General features: G+C 35.2%; 2 protein-coding genes across 3 annotated transcripts; one reads left to right on the top strand and one right to left on the bottom strand.

Annotated features, from left to right (window-relative positions):
• The first annotated feature begins 6,978 nt into the window (after positions 1-6,978).
• On the top strand, positions 6,979-11,493 carry LOC108608562 (A-agglutinin anchorage subunit). Its single transcript, XM_017999985.2, has 3 exons — positions 6,979-7,603; positions 9,121-9,417; positions 9,490-11,493. Exons 1-3 carry the CDS (start codon positions 7,396-7,398, stop codon positions 11,343-11,345), a joined length of 2,361 nt encoding a protein of 786 aa, XP_017855474.1. The 5' UTR covers positions 6,979-7,395; the 3' UTR covers positions 11,346-11,493.
• A 2,373-nt stretch (positions 11,494-13,866) lies between these two features.
• Positions 13,867-17,185, bottom strand: LOC108600125 (carbohydrate sulfotransferase 11). 2 transcript variants are annotated; one of them, XM_017987511.2, is made up of 3 exons: positions 17,008-17,185; positions 15,663-16,278; positions 13,867-15,308 (listed from the first exon to the last, which is right to left on the bottom strand). In XM_017987511.2, exons 2-3 carry the CDS (start codon positions 16,216-16,218, stop codon positions 14,521-14,523), a joined length of 1,344 nt encoding a protein of 447 aa, XP_017843000.1. In that variant the 5' UTR covers positions 16,219-16,278; positions 17,008-17,185; the 3' UTR covers positions 13,867-14,520. The 2 variants fall into 2 exon arrangements, with proteins under 2 accessions (XP_017843000.1, XP_017843010.1); XM_017987521.2 differs by lacking the exon at positions 17,008-17,185 and adding an exon at positions 16,353-16,395.
• Between the last annotated feature and the right edge of the window lie 1,747 nt (positions 17,186-18,932).

Here is an 18,932-nt window from a genome sequence, read left to right as displayed (position 1 = left end):
GTATTTTGGAAAAGGGTATATCAAAGTTGTGCAAAGGATGTACATTTGTACATACATATGTACATATGTTTGAAAGGTGTGGAAAGCCCAAAATAAATGGACTGTGCTTAGCAATCCGCAATTTTCTCCACCCATCCCTCGCGAATCGAATATAGCGTTCGCTTACTTGTTTTTAAGGGATCGGGATATTCATATACATATTTCAATAATTATCTCCTATATTTTAAATATTGAGCGTTTATGCTTTAGCTCTCTGCATATATATGTACATGTATGTGAACGTCTCTTATGAATTTAATGAATTTCTGCGTATCTAATATATGTATATATGTGCATTCAAAGTGTATATAAAAAGTTGAATGCGTCTAACCGGGTTTGATTTTATTTTTTAAGATTCGAATTTTGTTTGGCATCGCAACGGTACGGATATTGCTGTTGTGAGTAACTGGCTGTGCCTGCGGTAAGTTCATTCACTTCTGCACTCATTATGCGACCAACGTCGACGCGGAGCGGCTGCAAACGTTGACGTCAAGACGTTGCTCTTGAAATAAAAATTGCTGCTAACTGACAAAAACTGAAGGGGCGTCATTCAGGCTCATACAACAATTAGAATAGAAAAGATTTCCACCAGTATTGACTGAATGCTCACATTTTTTTAACACGTTTACATAAATAAACTTTATACATATATACAAAGCTTATCGTTATGCAAAATATGTGTGTTTTCTCAAGAATACCTTTACCGACTTTTTATATTAAAAAGTCGCTCGCAAAGCGATCGGAGTAGGGGCGAAATTCACTAGTATTATTATATGATGTTAATTTTGTCTCGTTTTGATAATAAAATAATATCTGATAAAATAATATCTATTGTTGAAACTGTAAATTTGTCCAATTTGTGTGTGGGTATCCTGTGCTCAATTCGTCCTCCAGCCGATAATTTTTTTTTAAATATTTTTTTGGGTTCTATGTAATTTTATATAAAGTATAAATTTAAATACAATTAAAAGGGTTGTTAGGTACCTAAAAGTTCTTAGCCAACACGTGGTTATAAGACGTTAAATACGTTATCAACCTCTTATTGAAATTTTCATTATGTTTTAGCTACAGTTTGCTATCCCGCTATATAGCTTGCTTTGTTGAGCTAAAAACGTGCCTTCAATCAAAACATACCTCGCAGTCTCTAACCCATGTCTAACTTACTTGCATCATCGTCACCTGTTCAGTAGGCATGACTTAAAATGCACCAACCTTCTATCACGTTTACCGCCCTGACAAACTCACGTTTTTTCTGCAGACACAGTACCAAAGCGACGCAATCGAACGTCAAACATGTTCAGTAGTAAAGTGTCGTCAGTTTTGGGCTCCTGCTACTTTCATGCTAATGACATGTCTGAATTACTCACATTGCAACCTGAGCCACATCACATCAGAAGATTTAGTCATATTTACCAAAGTAATAATCATATAGAAATAGACTGTGTATAAATTTTTGTATATAATAAGATATTTATCCGGCATCGGTCGACGATCGTCGTTTAATAATGTGGACATACTTTATTCGTTTCTTTTTAGAGGGTAGGAAATACATTTTTCAATTCAATCTTCTACATACTAAATGAGAGTCAGCCCTTCTGCCTTTTACATTCATCTGCAGAACTTTATAATACCCTTTTCTATTTCTTATATAAAAATGTATAAAAAATGCTGTTTCATCCCATTTTATTCTATATAATAAATGCAATATGTTTATTGTTACCTTTATTATCGGATCGATCAGAATAAAATACAATACAATGCACAAAATTTTGGAAAATTGAAGAAAATTTCTGAATGTAAATTTATACTCAATTTCTTAAGTCTTAGTATCAGTTTAATTACAATTATGCTTAATTTTCAAATTTAGTGTCTATATCTTAACTATATCGACTTAGCTTGACAGCCTGATCAATAAATTTATAATTAAATTTTATGGGATGCACAAATCTCATTTGACTATTTTAAAAGCTTCTTTGCCAATCTGTACATATTTATGTACCAGGGGTACACTCAGCATAATAGGGTTTTTATACACTTTGACATTTTTGTAAAAAATAGAAAAAGGGTATTGTGAAGTTGCTCAAATGTATGTAACAGCGAGAAGGAGGCGTGGCAGACCCCATAAAGTATATATATTTTTGGATCAGCTCGATGAGCTGAGTCGATAGGTAGGTGTTCCTATATCCAGGTCACTACGCTTTTATTTTATTTATTATCATTTCTTCCCCCTCCCTCGCAAATCGAAAAAAAACGATATATAAGGCAGTACACTTTGACTATAGCATCGGAGGCAACACACACATTCACAAACACATACATACAAACAGAATTTTTAATATTTTATAATTGCTTAAAATCGTTTTTTTTTCGATTTGTTGGGAGGGGGAAGAAAATAAAACTAATAAAATAAAATCGATATGTCCCGGGTTAAGGAGCACCTACTTACATACCAAATTTGGTTGGTCTAGCTCTTATAGTTGCTGAGAAACACGCATTCATACAGACGAACGGACAGACGAACATGGCTATATCGATTCAGTTTGTCTTGCTGATCAAGAATATATATACTTTGTGGGGTGTGCCACGCCTTCTTCTCCCTGTTACATACATTTGCACAAATTCATAATACCCATTTCAATATTTTACATAAATGACAAAGTGTATGAAAATCGAACGTTTTAAAAAAATTCTTTATGCCAAATAAATCTATCCTTAAATTTACTATTATACTCATTTTGTATTTAAATTTTTTTTAAATAATCAACATAACACTTAAATCTAAATTTGTGTTTAAAACCTACAAAATAACAGTTTATATTTCTGTAGCATATTTCTTTCATATTGATTTATTTATTTGAAATTTACTCGATTTTTCCGTCCCAGATTTATTTAACTCATTATAATTGTGTGCGTCACAATGAAGTAAATTAGTATAAAACAGTCAAATCTGCTAAACTAATAATAATAAGCAGTAATTAATAAATACTTTTTATGTATTAGCTAAATTATATTATTGTTCAGTAAGAATGTCAGGAAATATTAGTGGTTTTACAGTAACAATATTTACATATGTACATCGACATTTTTATAAAAAAAATATTAAATATTTTTCATAGATTTTCAGTAACAATATCCTATGTTTTACCGCTAGCGTCGGCTGTATAGCAATCACACGACAGTCAGGACACACTCTTTTATATACATACGTATGTATATAGATTTAAAAGATATATACTTTGACACATCCTTTAATCCCTTGTATTATTTAAAAAATTCTATGTACTTAAACGCACACAGCAGAATAATTGGATTGTAAATCAGACATTCAAAGTTATTCGGTTAAAATCAATGTGCAAATCACTTGTCTGTAAACTTTACAGTGTAAAGTAAAATTTATAGCCTGCTCCAATGTCGGTACAATTTTAAAAAGCATACAAAAATATGTGTATGTATTTTCTTAAATTTTTATTAGTTAAGTCAAAATAAACAATGTCAAATAAAGAGCTTTATATTGAAACTAAACCAATAATGCTAAATAAAAAAAAAACGAACAAAGTAAAACAGAGGGAAAAAATGTGTGCATGTAAATAAAAAAAAGTGGGCAACGCGCTGATTTCCATAGAGAACTGAAGTCGCGAACATGTGAGTTGTGAACACGGGAGCGTTGCACTGACCGGCCGCACATTTCTGAACACGTGACCAGCACTAGCGCCCCGGCAAAATATCATATATAAATAGCCCGTTGAGCGTTGCTATAACACTCGGCATCCATTGATAACACTATGCAACACACTGCTCGCAGTCAAGTATACATATGTACATATGTACATACATATTGTACAAATGTATATACGTATGAGCATGTTAATACTTGTATGGTTTTAATTTAAAGTAAGTACTTGGAGTTATGTACATATGTAAATATATTACAACTTATGTTTGCGGAATAATTTAAAGTAAGAACAAATTGGTGTTCGAGCATTGCGAAAATTGTCGTACAGTGTAATCTAGGGGACGGTATGAGGCGGATCACTTCGGCTTTCGCTTGGCGATTGGGGGAGTCGAGTAGCGTCTGCCATTTACTGCCGATTGCCTGCCTTTGCTTCTATTACGTTTTGGTTTCAGTCGCTGCGCTGCTGACTCTGACGCTGGGGTTAACGCTGACAACGAAACTGTTTTGTAACAAGTTGATTTTCTTCCCTTTCTTACCGTTAAAATATATTTACAACAGTTCGCAACTATGTATGTAATGTACGTACATACCTACATACATACATATATTTATGTATGCAGATGTATGTATACCTATAAATTGTCCAAGTTAAAGATACATAAATATACATTCATAGTGCAAATATCTGAAAGCGAAATCTATCAAGTAAATTTTTATTGAGCTGTCTTGCATTCCTTGAAAAGCATGTAGTATGTATGTATGTACATATGTACATGAACATTTTTTTTTGACAATTTGCTAACATCACTCATTTCATTCATAAGTATGTACATATGTATGTATGTATGTTCTGTCACATGTTAAAGAGACAGCTGATTTGAGATGAACGAAGCGGGTCGAATTGAATCCGTGCGCTTGACAAGCCCACGTGCGCGACTGGGTTGGAAAATTTACTCACGTGTCGACTGTAAACGGACTAAAACTACGCAAGGATGCTGGTAATGAGTTGCAAGTTAAACAAACTTTGAATTATATTATCGATTGAATAAGTTCATAAAACTTTGAATGTACATACCAATTACATTATCCGATACTTAATTTAGGCATACAATGCTTAAATACATACAATGTTTTAATATAGCCGAGTATTACTTTTAATAACATCGTACATATTTACTAAACATGATACATAAAATAGCTGTACTTCAGAAGGATTTGATGCGTCTAAAGTACACAAATTGTAATAAATTCTCTTTAACGGTTTCGTAGAATACATATGTATGTAGTTCGAGTGATATCGCTAGTCTACATTTCGCATCCATAGTTTACACTTTGACATTTTTGTAAAAAATGGAAAAAAGGGTATTATGATTGCTCAAATTGTAAGTAACAGGGAGAAGGAAGCGTGGCAGACCCCATAAAGTATATATATCTTGATCAAGCTCGACGAGCTGAGTCGATATAGCCATGTCCGTCCGTCTGAATGTTTGACCAACTGTTTCTCAGCAACTATAAGAGCTAGAGGAACCAAATTTGGTATATACATAGGGTGCTCCTATATACAAACCCGAACGCTTTTATTTTATTTTTTTTAATTTCCTCCCCCCGCAAATGAAAAAAAAAGAATTACACCTACAATATTAAGCAAAAAAAAATATTTAAAAATCTGAAATAAATCACAAATTGCCTAGTCATGTTATGACCGATTATTTCCGAATTTCAAAACGATCGGAGAAATAACTTAGGAATTATTCACAACTCTTTTCCATATAGACAGCGGGGTGCACGTGCGGACGCGCCATACAAACGTTGCTGCCAACGCAGCGGCGGCGTCGCTGCTGACGCTACAGCGAAAACGAGCTGTGACGCGTTAACTGTTTTGTGTGTATGTGTTTGTGAGTGCATGCGTGTGTTTGCCTAAAAAGGAATAACTACATAAACTCAATGTTGGTGGCGCCCAACTTTAACCTGTCCACTTGTTTTTATAGAAATTTTCTGAATTTTTCAGGTTCTGCTGTTAAGCTATCAGCCGTCAGTAAAGTAAAAATTAAAGTAAAGTCTTTCATATATGTAGTATATAGATAGACCGCTAATCTATATATGAAAGACTTTATTATTTTATTAATTATTATTGTTATGATTTTAATAATTTTAATAGTTTTTTATTTTAATTAAAAATAATTATTGTTAGTCTTAAACATACTATGTCTATTATGTATACATGTGTGTATTTTATAATGATAAAAATCTTAAATTGATAAAAATCTGATATAATTTCTTCGTGTTTGCTTTAACTCTTATTACAATTTTTTATAAAAAAAATATTGAATACAATTTGTTCCTATAGTAAATAACAAGCTTAGCTCGAAAAATTAAAAAAAAAAATCAAATTAAGACTTGCTTTAAATAATTATTTTTATTTCTATTAAAATAATTAATTTTAGTGAAGCTCAAAATAAATTGCCTGGATATAAAAATATTGAGCATTGTGACCTTTTAAAATTGAAGTCTTAATTTTAAAATTAAAATTTTTTTTAATTTTATGTGCAATATAATTAATAAAATTGTTTGCACATTTACAAATATTCGTTTCGTTAATTCGTTGATTCAATTGATAATCAGCACAAATAAAGTTACGATTAACCTGTTACCAACTAAAGGCCCCAAATATGTATTTATGTACATATACGTGCATTTGTATACGTATTTCCCCATACATAACAACCAATAGCACTAATACAATGAGCCAACATACATATTTACATTTACATTGCATGTGCACACGTTGCAATCACGTTCTCGTTCTAGTTTTGAAATGTGCAGCTCAAAATGATTTGAGATTGACGCTACCGCTGATTACTCAACAATTGTAACATAAACAAACCCAACAAGAGTAACACATCCACAACACAAAGCGAGCAATGTGATCTCGTTTGCAACGAATAGCCGGCGCAACAGGCAGCTACAGAAGCAACATGGTGGTGTTGAAGCTCTTGAAGCGCAACCATGAATTTCACTTTTACCCAATGCCAATATACAAAAGACACAGAGAGAAAGAGAGAGAGAGAGAGAGAGAGAGCAAATAACTTGGCTGGTCTACGTTTGGGCCCCAAGCATGTCGAGAGAGTCTGGCTAGAACGACGACGATGTTCAACCAAAGTCGCGTGTCGTACTGCGTGCAACAGCAACGTGACTGAACAAGCAGCGTTTGCGCTGGCTGCGGAGTGAAATGCTTTTTACGATTTCAATTCCGATTCAGCATTCGTTGGAAGCGGTTGTGCGTCTGGCAAAGTTGCTCGGGTCAAAGTGAATTCAAACAATACCAATCTGAAAGACAGTGAAATTGCTAACAAGAACTTTTAACCGTTAACTTGCCTTTTGTTTTAATTGTCCACGAAGAATTTTACTGGCTGGTCAAGACGAGATAAAAAGGGAGATCGCGTTTATAATCGCATTCATAAAATTAAAAACAGCAATAAAAAAGACTTGATTGAAGTGAGAAGTGCATTCCTGTCTCGGCTGTGACTAATCTTTTAAGCAATAGCTTTGAGCATATGTATGTGCTGTCGAGTTTGTGCTTGTGAGATCGAGATCACAATGCAAATTGCACGCTCTAAAAACAACATTAAGATGATCGAGTGTGAAATGAAGTTTATTATACAAAATAAATAAGAGATAACATTATGTCGATAGTGTGCACATTGAAGCAGAAGCTGAGCATTTTTAAAGAGGTTGAAACAACAAGCAATAATTTGTTTATGCTTAAGAACAATTACAACACCAACTGCGCGGATAAACTATACAATATTATCAACAATAACATAAGCCACAACAACAATAATTCGAACTTGACTCGTTATATGCAGTGTACAACAAATAACAAGAAACAGTGTAAGTGCAATAATAAGAATTAAATGCATAGTATGTACATATGTACATGCATATATACTATTCACCCGTTGCAAATAATATTTGTTTTTATTAGCAGTCAGTGCGATATATATATGTAAATACATATGTACATACATACATATGTATATGCATTATAAATACATATAAATATAAATATAATTGCAATAAACAAATATAAAATACACATGATGTTTGTATGTGCATACATACATATGTACATAGTATGTGATATACTGACATACACACAAGAGCGAAAGAGAGCAAGTTAGGAGCGCAGAGCGCTTAGTCATGTTGTTTTTGCGAATTTCGACAAAGTTAAAGCTTTTGTCGTGTTACTTGCAGAGAGTGCGAGAGGGGACATTTTGCGTAGGAGTTGTAGGGACTGCCAGGCGACGTCGACAGCGTCTGGGCTGCTACTGCTGCTGCCGACGTGAGTAAGCCAGTTTTGTGAGAGAGAATGTGAGTGTGTCTGCGAGTATCTATGTATTCGTGTGTGTGTTTCTTGGAGCACATTGAACTGCATGCCAATTTGATGGTCATGGTGAGGGTGAGACGACGACGAGACCCAGACCGACAACGATTAAAACAAATGTATGTGTGGGTGTGAGTATGTGTACACATGCATACGAATATATGTATGTATATAGATAGTCTGATTTCTTGTTTACGTTTTCGTTTTGCAACTGCCATTGTTGCTTTCTTTGTGTCTGTGCTTATGTACAGACATACTATACATATGTGGCTAAAGTTCTGTGTGTGCATTGTGGCGTCGTCTAATTCGCTGATTCTTGCATCACTTGCCGCAATTATTGTGTAAATGGCCGCACTAAAAACGAAAGCAAAATTTATAAATACATTCATACATTCATACAATACATTTTTACATGTATGACAGTATACATATATACATACATACATACATACATACATACATACATGGAGAACTTTTCGAGTGGGCTCTTCGGACGTTGAGTACACGTTTTGTTTTGTTTTGTTGATTATGGGGTGCATTGTTAAAGACAGAAAGGGCAAGGCCAAGGACCAGACAAAGAATGTTTAATTGTTAGCGCCTGTATGTCCGTCTATGTAGGTATGTACATACATACATACATATTTACATACATATGTATATGTACATTTATATTTATGTATGATGCTTGTGCTTGTTAGTCGAGATCGTTTTAGACTGTATAGCGTAGGCATTGTGTTTTTTCCTCCAAGCCAATGCAACCTTCTTTTTAATAAGTTAAGAATAAATTTATTGATAAAAAATATTATTTTATGACAATATACAAGTTATTAATATTTATATGTACATGTTTATGTATGTATGCTTTTATTATTCTTTTTTGGAATGCGTTTGTATGAGGAAATGTATGCTCATTCGTAACAAAAATACTGGATTATATCATACATATACATATACATATGTATCAATATATATGTAATATAAAGTACTTTAATTAATAAGCCCACCTGCTTGCTGTTTATTATAGTAAAGTACGAAGAATTCGAGGATAAGCCACTGGAGCAACAAAATCCTTTTCTACACACACAACAAGAACACTCTTCGCGCGAGGTCTTTGGACCGCAAGAGCAAACAAAGAACAAGAACGAGCAAATTACAACGGAGAATACTATGCCAGAGGTGCTAGGAGGCACTCCCACCCACAGTCATAATAAAGCAGCCGCAGTGGCGGCATCAGTATCTGTCTCCATGATGAACTCTGTACGCCTGACGACTATCTCGCCCACGCTGTCGATGAATGGTAGCTCCAATGAGGCCACAAATCGTAAGAAATAATCAAGTTGGTTTATTAGTGGCAAGTTATATAATAGCTTACTCTCGTCCCGTCTCTCTGCAGTGCATCCGCTTTCTATATATGGCTCTATTAGCCCGCAATCAAATGACAGCGGCATGTCCGATGGCCACAACCATGGTATTGGAAAATTCGCACCCGGATCATCGTATTCAGAGAACCACGCACACAGCTTAATGTCTAAACCTACCGGACAACTAGGAGCCGGGAGTGTTGCTGGTGGATCGCAGTCAACCATGACTGCCGCGCAGAAGGAATTGTTCTCACAGCGCAAGCAGCGCGAGTTTACACCAGACAATAAGAAGGACGAGAGCTACTGGGATCGACGGCGGCGCAACAATGAGGCAGCTAAGAGGAGTCGTGAGAAGCGGCGATACAATGACATGGTGCTGGAACAGCGCGTCATTGAGCTAACCAAGGAGAACCATGTGCTCAAAGCACAGTTGGATGCCATTCGGGATAAGTTCAACATTTCGGGAGAAAACCTTGTGAGCGTAGAGAAAATCCTCGCTTCCTTGCCCACCAGTGAGCAAGTGCTCAGCAACACCAAGCGTGCAAAAATGAGCAGCAGCACCTCTTGTTCCTCCTCAACATCCTCTTCGGGATCTTCACCCGGCAATAGTTCGCCATCCGCCCATTCTCTTGGCTGCTATAGCAACAGCATCCCTGCACCACACTCACCTACTATCTACGGGCCGATGGTCCCCACCAACTTAAATAGCGCTCTCGTAAACGAGGGATCATTGTCAGTTCCCAGCAAGAGCGGCCACATCGGTCAGCACAGCACAGTGACTCAGCTGCACTCACACACTCGTTCCCAATCGAATTCACATTCCCATCAGCATACATATGAGGCACAAACGCAGCCACAACCACAACTCTCGCAGGACTCCAGCTCGTTGCCAATGTCTTCAATGGATGTACGCAGTCAGAGTCACAATCACAATCATCCACAACCACCCAGCCATGCTATTGCCAATCTGCAGGTGCAAGTGCTTCAACAGGCACTCAATCGTAATGTACGCCCCGAGGATCTGGATAGTCTCCGGAAAGCGGTAGCCGTCGGTGCACTCTACAATGCGGCAGCCAATGTAGGTGCGTCACCTACACCCGGTTCGACGATTTATGCACCCATCCCTGCTGCATCAAGTGCGCCAACAATTGGTTATGTGGCTATTAATAAGGAACAGCTAGAAGTTTCTGGATATCTGCACAACCACCACGTCGAGGCTGCTGTAAGCAGCAGCGCCGTAGACGCAGTAAGCAGTTCCTCTGTTGTTAGTTCGGCCGCCGCTAGCGTACTTAATCTGTCGAGGCGTACCTGTTCCCCCAGCTATGAGCACATTCTTTCGTCGACTACATCGCTGACACATCACTCTTCCGCCTCTTCAGCAATATCTTCGTGCGCCTCATCCTCGGGTGCTGTTTCCGGCGATGACGAGCAGGAGCACGAGGTCTCCGACGTAACTCGAGGAACACATTTACTGCCCTTACAACGTAGCAGTCCGATACAGGCTAGTGGCAGTGATGCCAACAATTGCTTGCCATTAAAGCTGCGTCATAAGTCGCATCTGGGGGACAAGGATGCGGCTGCAACAGCACTGCTTTCACTGCAGCACATTAAGCAGGAGCCAAGCTGTAACCGCGCCTCGCCCCCAGTTTGGAATGATGGCGGTGACAATTCGAGTGATGAACGCGATTCGGGCATATCAATCACTAGTGCTGAGTGGACGGCACAGTTTCAGCGGAAACTTCTTGCTCCCAAAGAAAACTCTGGATCCGTGGGGGCTAGCGTCGGTGTTGTGACTAATGCTGAGCGTGAACAGATGCTTAAGAGCCAGCTGGAGAGACTTGAATCAGAGGTGGCCAGCATCAAGAGCATGATGATACTGGCTGAATAGAGAGAGCGAGAGAGAGAGAGAGAGAGAGAAAAAGAGAGAGAGAGAGAGAGAGGGCAAGAATGTCAGTTATCCGTTAACAGGGTCTGAGTAATAGTGTCGTAATGGAGAGAGAGCGAAGAGACAGACAAAGAGTAGTTAAAAGGCAGAAGCTTTGCAATAATTTTACCCATAGTAAGGGAGAAATGAAAGCTCTTTACAGAGGCCACAAGTTGTTATCCTTAATACGCCAGACAGAATCCTTTAACATTATAATCATAATTTAATGAATTTTGGATAATACACGTGGGCATGAAGCGAATATATGTATATGAATGCGTATTAAATTAAATTAATAATTGTATATATTAAACTGTAGAATAGTAATGTGCATTAATTCAAAATACGCTACCATGCCTACATCGTTCATAGTATTGAACTTGCATCGTATCTCTATATAAAAGGATCTCTATTTATCTGAAGAAGAAAATTTATGGAAATGTTCACGTCTTGTATCCTGCGTATATGTATGTGTATAAGATAATGTTAATGGGCATAATCTATTACTTACAGCATTAATACAAATTTGTGTTGTTATGTTATATATAATTTTATCCAAGCAGATTTCCAATCAAAATATACATATACATATATATATATATATATATATATATATATATATATACTATATACTATGTATTTACAAACATTCAAATAGTTACAAACATTCATACAACCCGGTTCAAATAAATAAGTTTGTAAGCCAAGCTTACGTACCTATTAAGCATAGTATCAAGTAAACATACGTATTTTTATGTTTACACATTACATTTTTACATACATATGTATATGTGCATAATTTATATATCAGTATGAGATTAATGACGGTTAATATTTTGTAATACAATTCATGGAATATTTACGTAATGTTTATAAAAAAAAACTATTAAATATATTTTTTATTACCATTTACATTGATATATAATGTGAATTGGCCAAGATCGGCCTGATCGTGCATACATGTATGTATGTATGTATGTATGTATTTGTCTTTGTATTTCCGTGTAGTTTGTTTTAGCTCGTAGTTGTTAATTTATCTAAACTCTTAATTTTTATTTACAACATAGCACTACTTCGAAGGTGATTTTCAGAAGTACAGTCTAGGGCAGTACCTTCTTATACAAATACATATGTATGTATGTACGATTGATGTTAAAGAATATATATACCCAATTAATTAATATAAATATCATGCTCTCATGTAATTGTATAAATAAATATATGTATTATATATGCATATATGTATTACATTATTAAAAATATGTATCTGAAATTAAGGCTCAACAGATAGATATCTGTTTTTAATTTTTAATCACAATGCATATACTTATGTAATATTGTTGTCAGATACTGCTATATATATATCTATATTCGCTATATAAATACACATGTATATGCATCAACATACATGTTTCTAAATAAATCGTTTGTTTTGAGCTATGAAAAGAAAATTTGTGATTTATTCATTTCAATTATTCTGGTAAATTTTTATTAAATTCTGTTGTCAGTTGGAAGCAACTCAACATGTAAATTTATTTCAAATGCAAAGACAGACAAACAAAACTCGCATTGAAGTATTCCATAATCGGTTCTTGAATTTTGAAATATAATTTTTCGATTTGGATTTATTGGAAATATTTATAAAAATACAATGAAGGTAATATTTGTATTTTCTACAGCCTATTCCGGTATTCAGTAAACTCAACATCTTTCTGCATATTATAATTCTAACATTATTTAAAGAAAATTAATATTTTTGTTTTTTTCGGATCTATCATTTTAGTTATTACGTCAAAACAGTCGATGTTTCTGCTTCGGTGTACTGATTTTAGATTGCATAATGTGACTTCTCAAATTTAAGCTTTCGAATGCGTATATCGTTTATAACCATTTATGGGAGAGGAATTGTAATTATATGGGTTTGTGTACAATAAACTTCGTTTTCATTTTCTTATTTGCAGAGATAATATATAAATCAATTACTCGATGACGAAAACTAATTAATACAAACGAAGACACTTTGTTCACTTGAATGCCTGAAAAGTAAAATGGTTTATTCTTGTATTGTATATTAATCTGTTTGTAAGGGATATATTTTTATTTTAAGCTTTAAATTAAAACTTTCATTTACAGACAGCGCTTTCAAGATTATTTAAAGTTTAACTTAAGATAAAGTAAAATATTCCTTGAATTTTATAGGAATATTTTAGTTTTCTTTCTGTTCATAATGGTCATCTAAAGAGTTGAGTCCAGCTTTCATATTAAGAAATATCGATTTAAATCAGAAGATCGCACAAGAATATACATTTATTGGAACTTATATTAAGAATAAGTAGGTTACAATCGTATTGAATTTTATTTTATTTTTAAATAAGAGCTACAAGGTAATTTATAGTCGATACGTTCGACACTTGCAAATATTTATATTTATAATTATTTTCGTTATTATGTAAATATTAAAAATCACATTAGAAGTATTTCGTTATATATCATTCAGTGGGAAGAAATTTGAATATTTTCTCATTATTTAATCATAAGTTTGCAGTTCATAAGACTAAAAACTACTACACCTCTTCAACAAATGTGGAAATCGTAGGAGGAAAGACCTGCTAAAATCTCACACCATTGCATATTATTTCCTTGCAACTGAGGGCATACATACATACATACATGGCATAGAAAATAAGTAATATATGAACATATGAGAAAGAACTGTTACGAAATTACTATCAGTAAATATGGGTAGGTTTGATGAACTGTACTTAGTATTAAACACACATCCAACGGCCAACGCCAGGTTGAATTTGTAAAATTTGTAATCTTTGGCTTGGCTTAATTGGTTGGTTTTTGGTTTAGTTTTGGCTAACAAGAGTCCATGGAAATTTGTAATTCTATCTAAATATGTTTATGATCTTATAATATATCTTGATTGGCAATATCTTTGAAATCTCGAAAGTTTCGCATTTTTAAAAAACGTGCCCTTGCATAAATTGGTAAATAAACTTTAGTTGGTAGTATCGGTTGGGTTCTTTCGGTTGTTATCACTATAACTACTTATAAATATATGTTTTAAGTGTTGCGTTAAAAGGTACTTGAATAAGATTGTTGTTGTAGTTGAGCTCTGGTTGTTTTCGTTGTGCTACGGCGCCCTGGGGATAGGTGCAGAATTTGCCAAGCTAGAAGGGGATAGCGATAATGTAGCTACTGGGCCAGTGATAGCTTTAGGTATTGGTGTACTCTTATACTGGCTCCAATGGGGTGTTCCTTGTACCATGTCGTAGTATTTAAAGTAGTCGTAGTCGAACAGCTCAAAGTCGATGCGATAGATCTTGAGCAATTGGTCCAATGTTGAGCGATTAAGATCGGCAAAGTAACGTTCCACTAGCGCCTCAGACTTGATGCCACTTTGTGCTTGATTTCTAATCTTGCGCATTTTGCGCCGTGGCAGTTTGCCGAGCAGCAGTGACTCAAGTCCTGCCTGCCGTATAATAAATTCAGAGTCACGTTGAAACGTCTCTGTCTTGCCAATGATGGTAAAGTTTACGCTGCAGGGGGTACAAAACCTGTAAATTGGAGCCCAGTGCTCATCGAAGCTAGCCAAATGACCTTCTTCATTTTCTTGGATTAAAAAGTGAACAAACTCCTCAAAAGTTGGACCACAGCGAGGCCAGGGACCTCCGAAGCTGCGACGCCGAAAGCGATGCATGATCTTGTTCCCTAGTCCTTTATAAAAGCTATTCCGGTTTCCTTCCAGCTTGTTTCGATATGCACTTAATATACGCTCAAATGGGTCACGCACAAAAAGAAAGGATAAAGCGCTAGGAATAAGCTCCATCAATTCGGGCAACTCCGGCCGCGGAAAACGCTGACGTGCCAACTCAATGGGCTGTACCTCTGTACGCTCCAGATATTTGAGATCATAGCCCGCTGTAAAGAAAATTAAACTCGTAATTTAACTAAAACTTCAGACAATTCAAGCGAATATAGTACAAAAAACTCTGCATCCTTTAAATTTTTATATTGCATCCCTTATGATATTGTTAAATATTGTTTCTTTTGTTTCTACCAAGAAAAATGGGGACTTTAAATTTAATTGCAACGAAAATCATATATTAAAGTCAGATTAGTCAGATTGTCACTTCTTTGAAAAATATTATACGCATATCAGTTCCCTATATACTATTGACCGGATAATACATGTACACTAAGGCAAATTTACAGTATTTACCCTGACTATATTTAATATGTAGAATCATTATGACAATTTTACGTAACACTCACCCAGAATGTTGAAGTAGTACAACCAAGTGCTGCTGGCCGCTTTGAATACGTTACACCACACCAGATTATTATGGCCGGGCGAAATGAAAAACTCCCATGGATTCGGTGGATACTTCTCCTGGAGCTTGTACTTCTCGCATACAGTATTCAAGCGTTCCCGACGCTGCCTAAGCTCTCGATCTGTGCAGCTGTGGAGTTCTTCCGAGTATTCATAGACTGGATTTAAAGTGCTTGACGTAATTACATTAGTCTTTGATCCCACTGCTAAGCTTCCATTCGCTAAGCCTGGCTTGTTACGATTTCGATAATGACGCGGATTCTGGTGCTGGATATAACTATTATGTCGTTGTATCTGTTGACGCTTTAGTTGCTGCTTTGTGGGTTCTGCATAATCCGCCACCTCCAATCTGTTGGCACGTTCTCGATTCTCGAAAGCATTAATAGATTCGCGGAACAAAAACACAAAGTAGCATATACCCACAAAAACACAGGTGCCAATTTTGAGGTACGTATGTAGACGTCGCCCAGAACGTAAGCGAACGAGCATTTTGAGCATGCTTCGAATGCTTCAAGTTCGAGCCACCTTGCGATGGCCATTACACGTGGAAATTGCACCCTAAAATACACATAATTTTTTAACAGATTTACATTAGTTTTATAATGTTGGAACCAAATTGTTTCACTACACACTAAAAACATTTTATCCTACAAGTAACGGCCATGAACTAAGATTGACGGTAGACATCTACATACATACATACATATATACATATGTATGTAAATATGTATGCAACTAGTATTTGCGTCAGCATCAGCGTTTCCCCTATCCATAGTCATTTATCCGATTTGGCAGAAACGAGTAATTTTAGCGCCTGGTGCCTTTGCAAGCTGAGCGACACTTGTTGGTATGCTAAAGTCGTTTTGTGGAGATGCTCTATATATTCCTATATTGTATGAATATATCTATATAAGAAAGTAAACAGTCATTTGCTCGCTCACAAGCTAAATGCAAATATACATGCATATGTAAATATATAAACACATCATAATCAAAAAGTGGGACGTGGTTTTAAATTGTAGTGTCGTTACATATGTACATATGTATACATATGAGAATACGTATTTGTTTGTATTTACATATAAATGGCATGTATAAATGTATAGATTTCGGAATTAATTGTATGCTATCCTTCGGATGTTCTTTTTTTGTAGTTTTGTCATTGTAATGTTACAACTCACAGATTGCATTTTTGTAACCGACAAATTATTATTATGCGTTAATCATCAAAAATAAACTTATTTTTTTGCGTGAAGGATTTATTACAATTATTGTCACAATACTTACGGACATTCAAGCCATAAGTTTACTTTGAAATTATTTGTGTATTCATCGCTTGATGCTGCTGGTACGAGTAGCGGGGGTTAAAGGTATTCGATATGAGCCGTTTTGGCGTACTGCTTTAAACGAGTACTCGACGCCAACTGACTGTCGCCTATCTATACCTTCTTTTGAGTCCTAACTGCGGTGATTTCTCTCTGCGCAGGCGTCATGAGAATGACTGCTTTCTTACGTCAGTAACGTGTAAATAACAACCAAATAGAAATATTTTCCGATTCTTATCGAAAAACACTATTATATCAGATTAAACAGGGATAACGATTATAGTATTTTTATTCATAGTATATTGAGCAACTTTTTGCATCCCAATATTTTTTCTGAAAAATCTAGAGAAAAATTTCAAAAACCTGTATTTTACAAAAGATACAATTTTGTAATGGGTACTTAATGGGTTAAGACAAATTTTGTATCATTTAAGGGATTTAAAGACCTTTCCATTGCTACCAATATGTCAATAAAGTGAGTACCTTGAACTTTAGTTTTGTCCAATTACTTTTGCCTTCTTGTGTACATACAGATATGTATGTAACAGCTTAACCGTCACAAAAAGTTTTCGTTTTATCGTCAGCAAGCAATGTATTTATAAAAAATTTAAATGTGAGTATTTCCAAAGAATTGTATATTTGATCGGATTGAATCAGGAGAGAATAAAATCTATAAAAAATATATATATATCGGATTTCTATAGAAGTAGGAGTATACCATATTACATGTCTCTTAAATGTCTACCTCTTAAATGTCTGGACTCAGTTTGGCTTGCTATTAAAGAATTTGTGACCTTTATGCTTTATACTGACTTTCATATGTTTGCAATAATAAAACAATAATTGAAAGAGTCTCAAATCCGAAGATAGAATAAAATCTGTTGGTAAATTCAGTAATTCAGGCTAAGTTATGCATATATTTTTTTTATTATACATTTTGACATTTATTATTAATCAGCAAGACAAACTGAGACGATATACCATCGCTGCAGATTTTATAGTTTTTAGATTATTGTGTTAAATATTGTGGGCGTTATTCAGTTTCGGTCTTCAAACCGGCTTGTGCCGAGGAAAGGGGAGAAAAAACAAAATTAAATAAAAGATATTGGTAGCTCTAGCTCTTCTTTAGCTTTTCTAGTTGCTAAAAAAAAATATCTTATAGATATAAAGTCATGGCAATATCAACTCATTTCTACAACCTGAGGAAGAAAATGTATATATGTATATATCTTATAGGGTCTCCCACGCCTCCTTCTACCAGCCATTTTTTATGTACCGGGTCTAGATGATCGATTTAAATCTGTAATCAATCATATCATATTTCTGTAACATATTTTTGCAACACTTTTTCAGCCCGAAAATATGACTCACAGGCTATTAAATTTCAGACAAAAGTATTATTTCTAATCAGACAGGATACTATACAAAATTTCATAAAATACCCGCTGACAAACTAATATTGTGATATTCCCTATCGTATTAAATTTAATTTAATTCGGTTTTTTTTATATAAAACGTAAATATGTTTATATACCAAAATAAAGGTAATTTAACTTACCTTTTTATACACATTGAAATTTTTGTAAAAAATGGAATGTCCGATATAGCCATGTCCGTCTGATCCGTCTGTATGAGTACGTGTTTCTCAGCAACTATGTATTAATTAATTCGCCATAAAATAAGTGAGTAATGATAACATATCTATATTAACCTAAACAAGTGGACAGGTTAAAGTTGGGCGCCACCAAATTTTAAATACACTTTGGACTAGGGTATCGCAACAAACAAGTACACCAAAACAGCTAACGCGTCACAGCTCGTTTCGCTGTAGCGTCAGCAGCGACGCGCCGCTGCGTCGGCAGCGACGTTTGTATGACGCGTCAGCAC

Source organism: Drosophila busckii, unplaced genomic scaffold (genome assembly GCF_011750605.1).
Source record: "Drosophila busckii strain San Diego stock center, stock number 13000-0081.31 unplaced genomic scaffold, ASM1175060v1 chrUn_01, whole genome shotgun sequence".
In the NCBI taxonomy this organism is placed as follows: domain Eukaryota; kingdom Metazoa; phylum Arthropoda; class Insecta; order Diptera; family Drosophilidae; genus Drosophila; species Drosophila busckii.
This window is presented reverse-complemented; position numbering and strand designations above follow the sequence as displayed.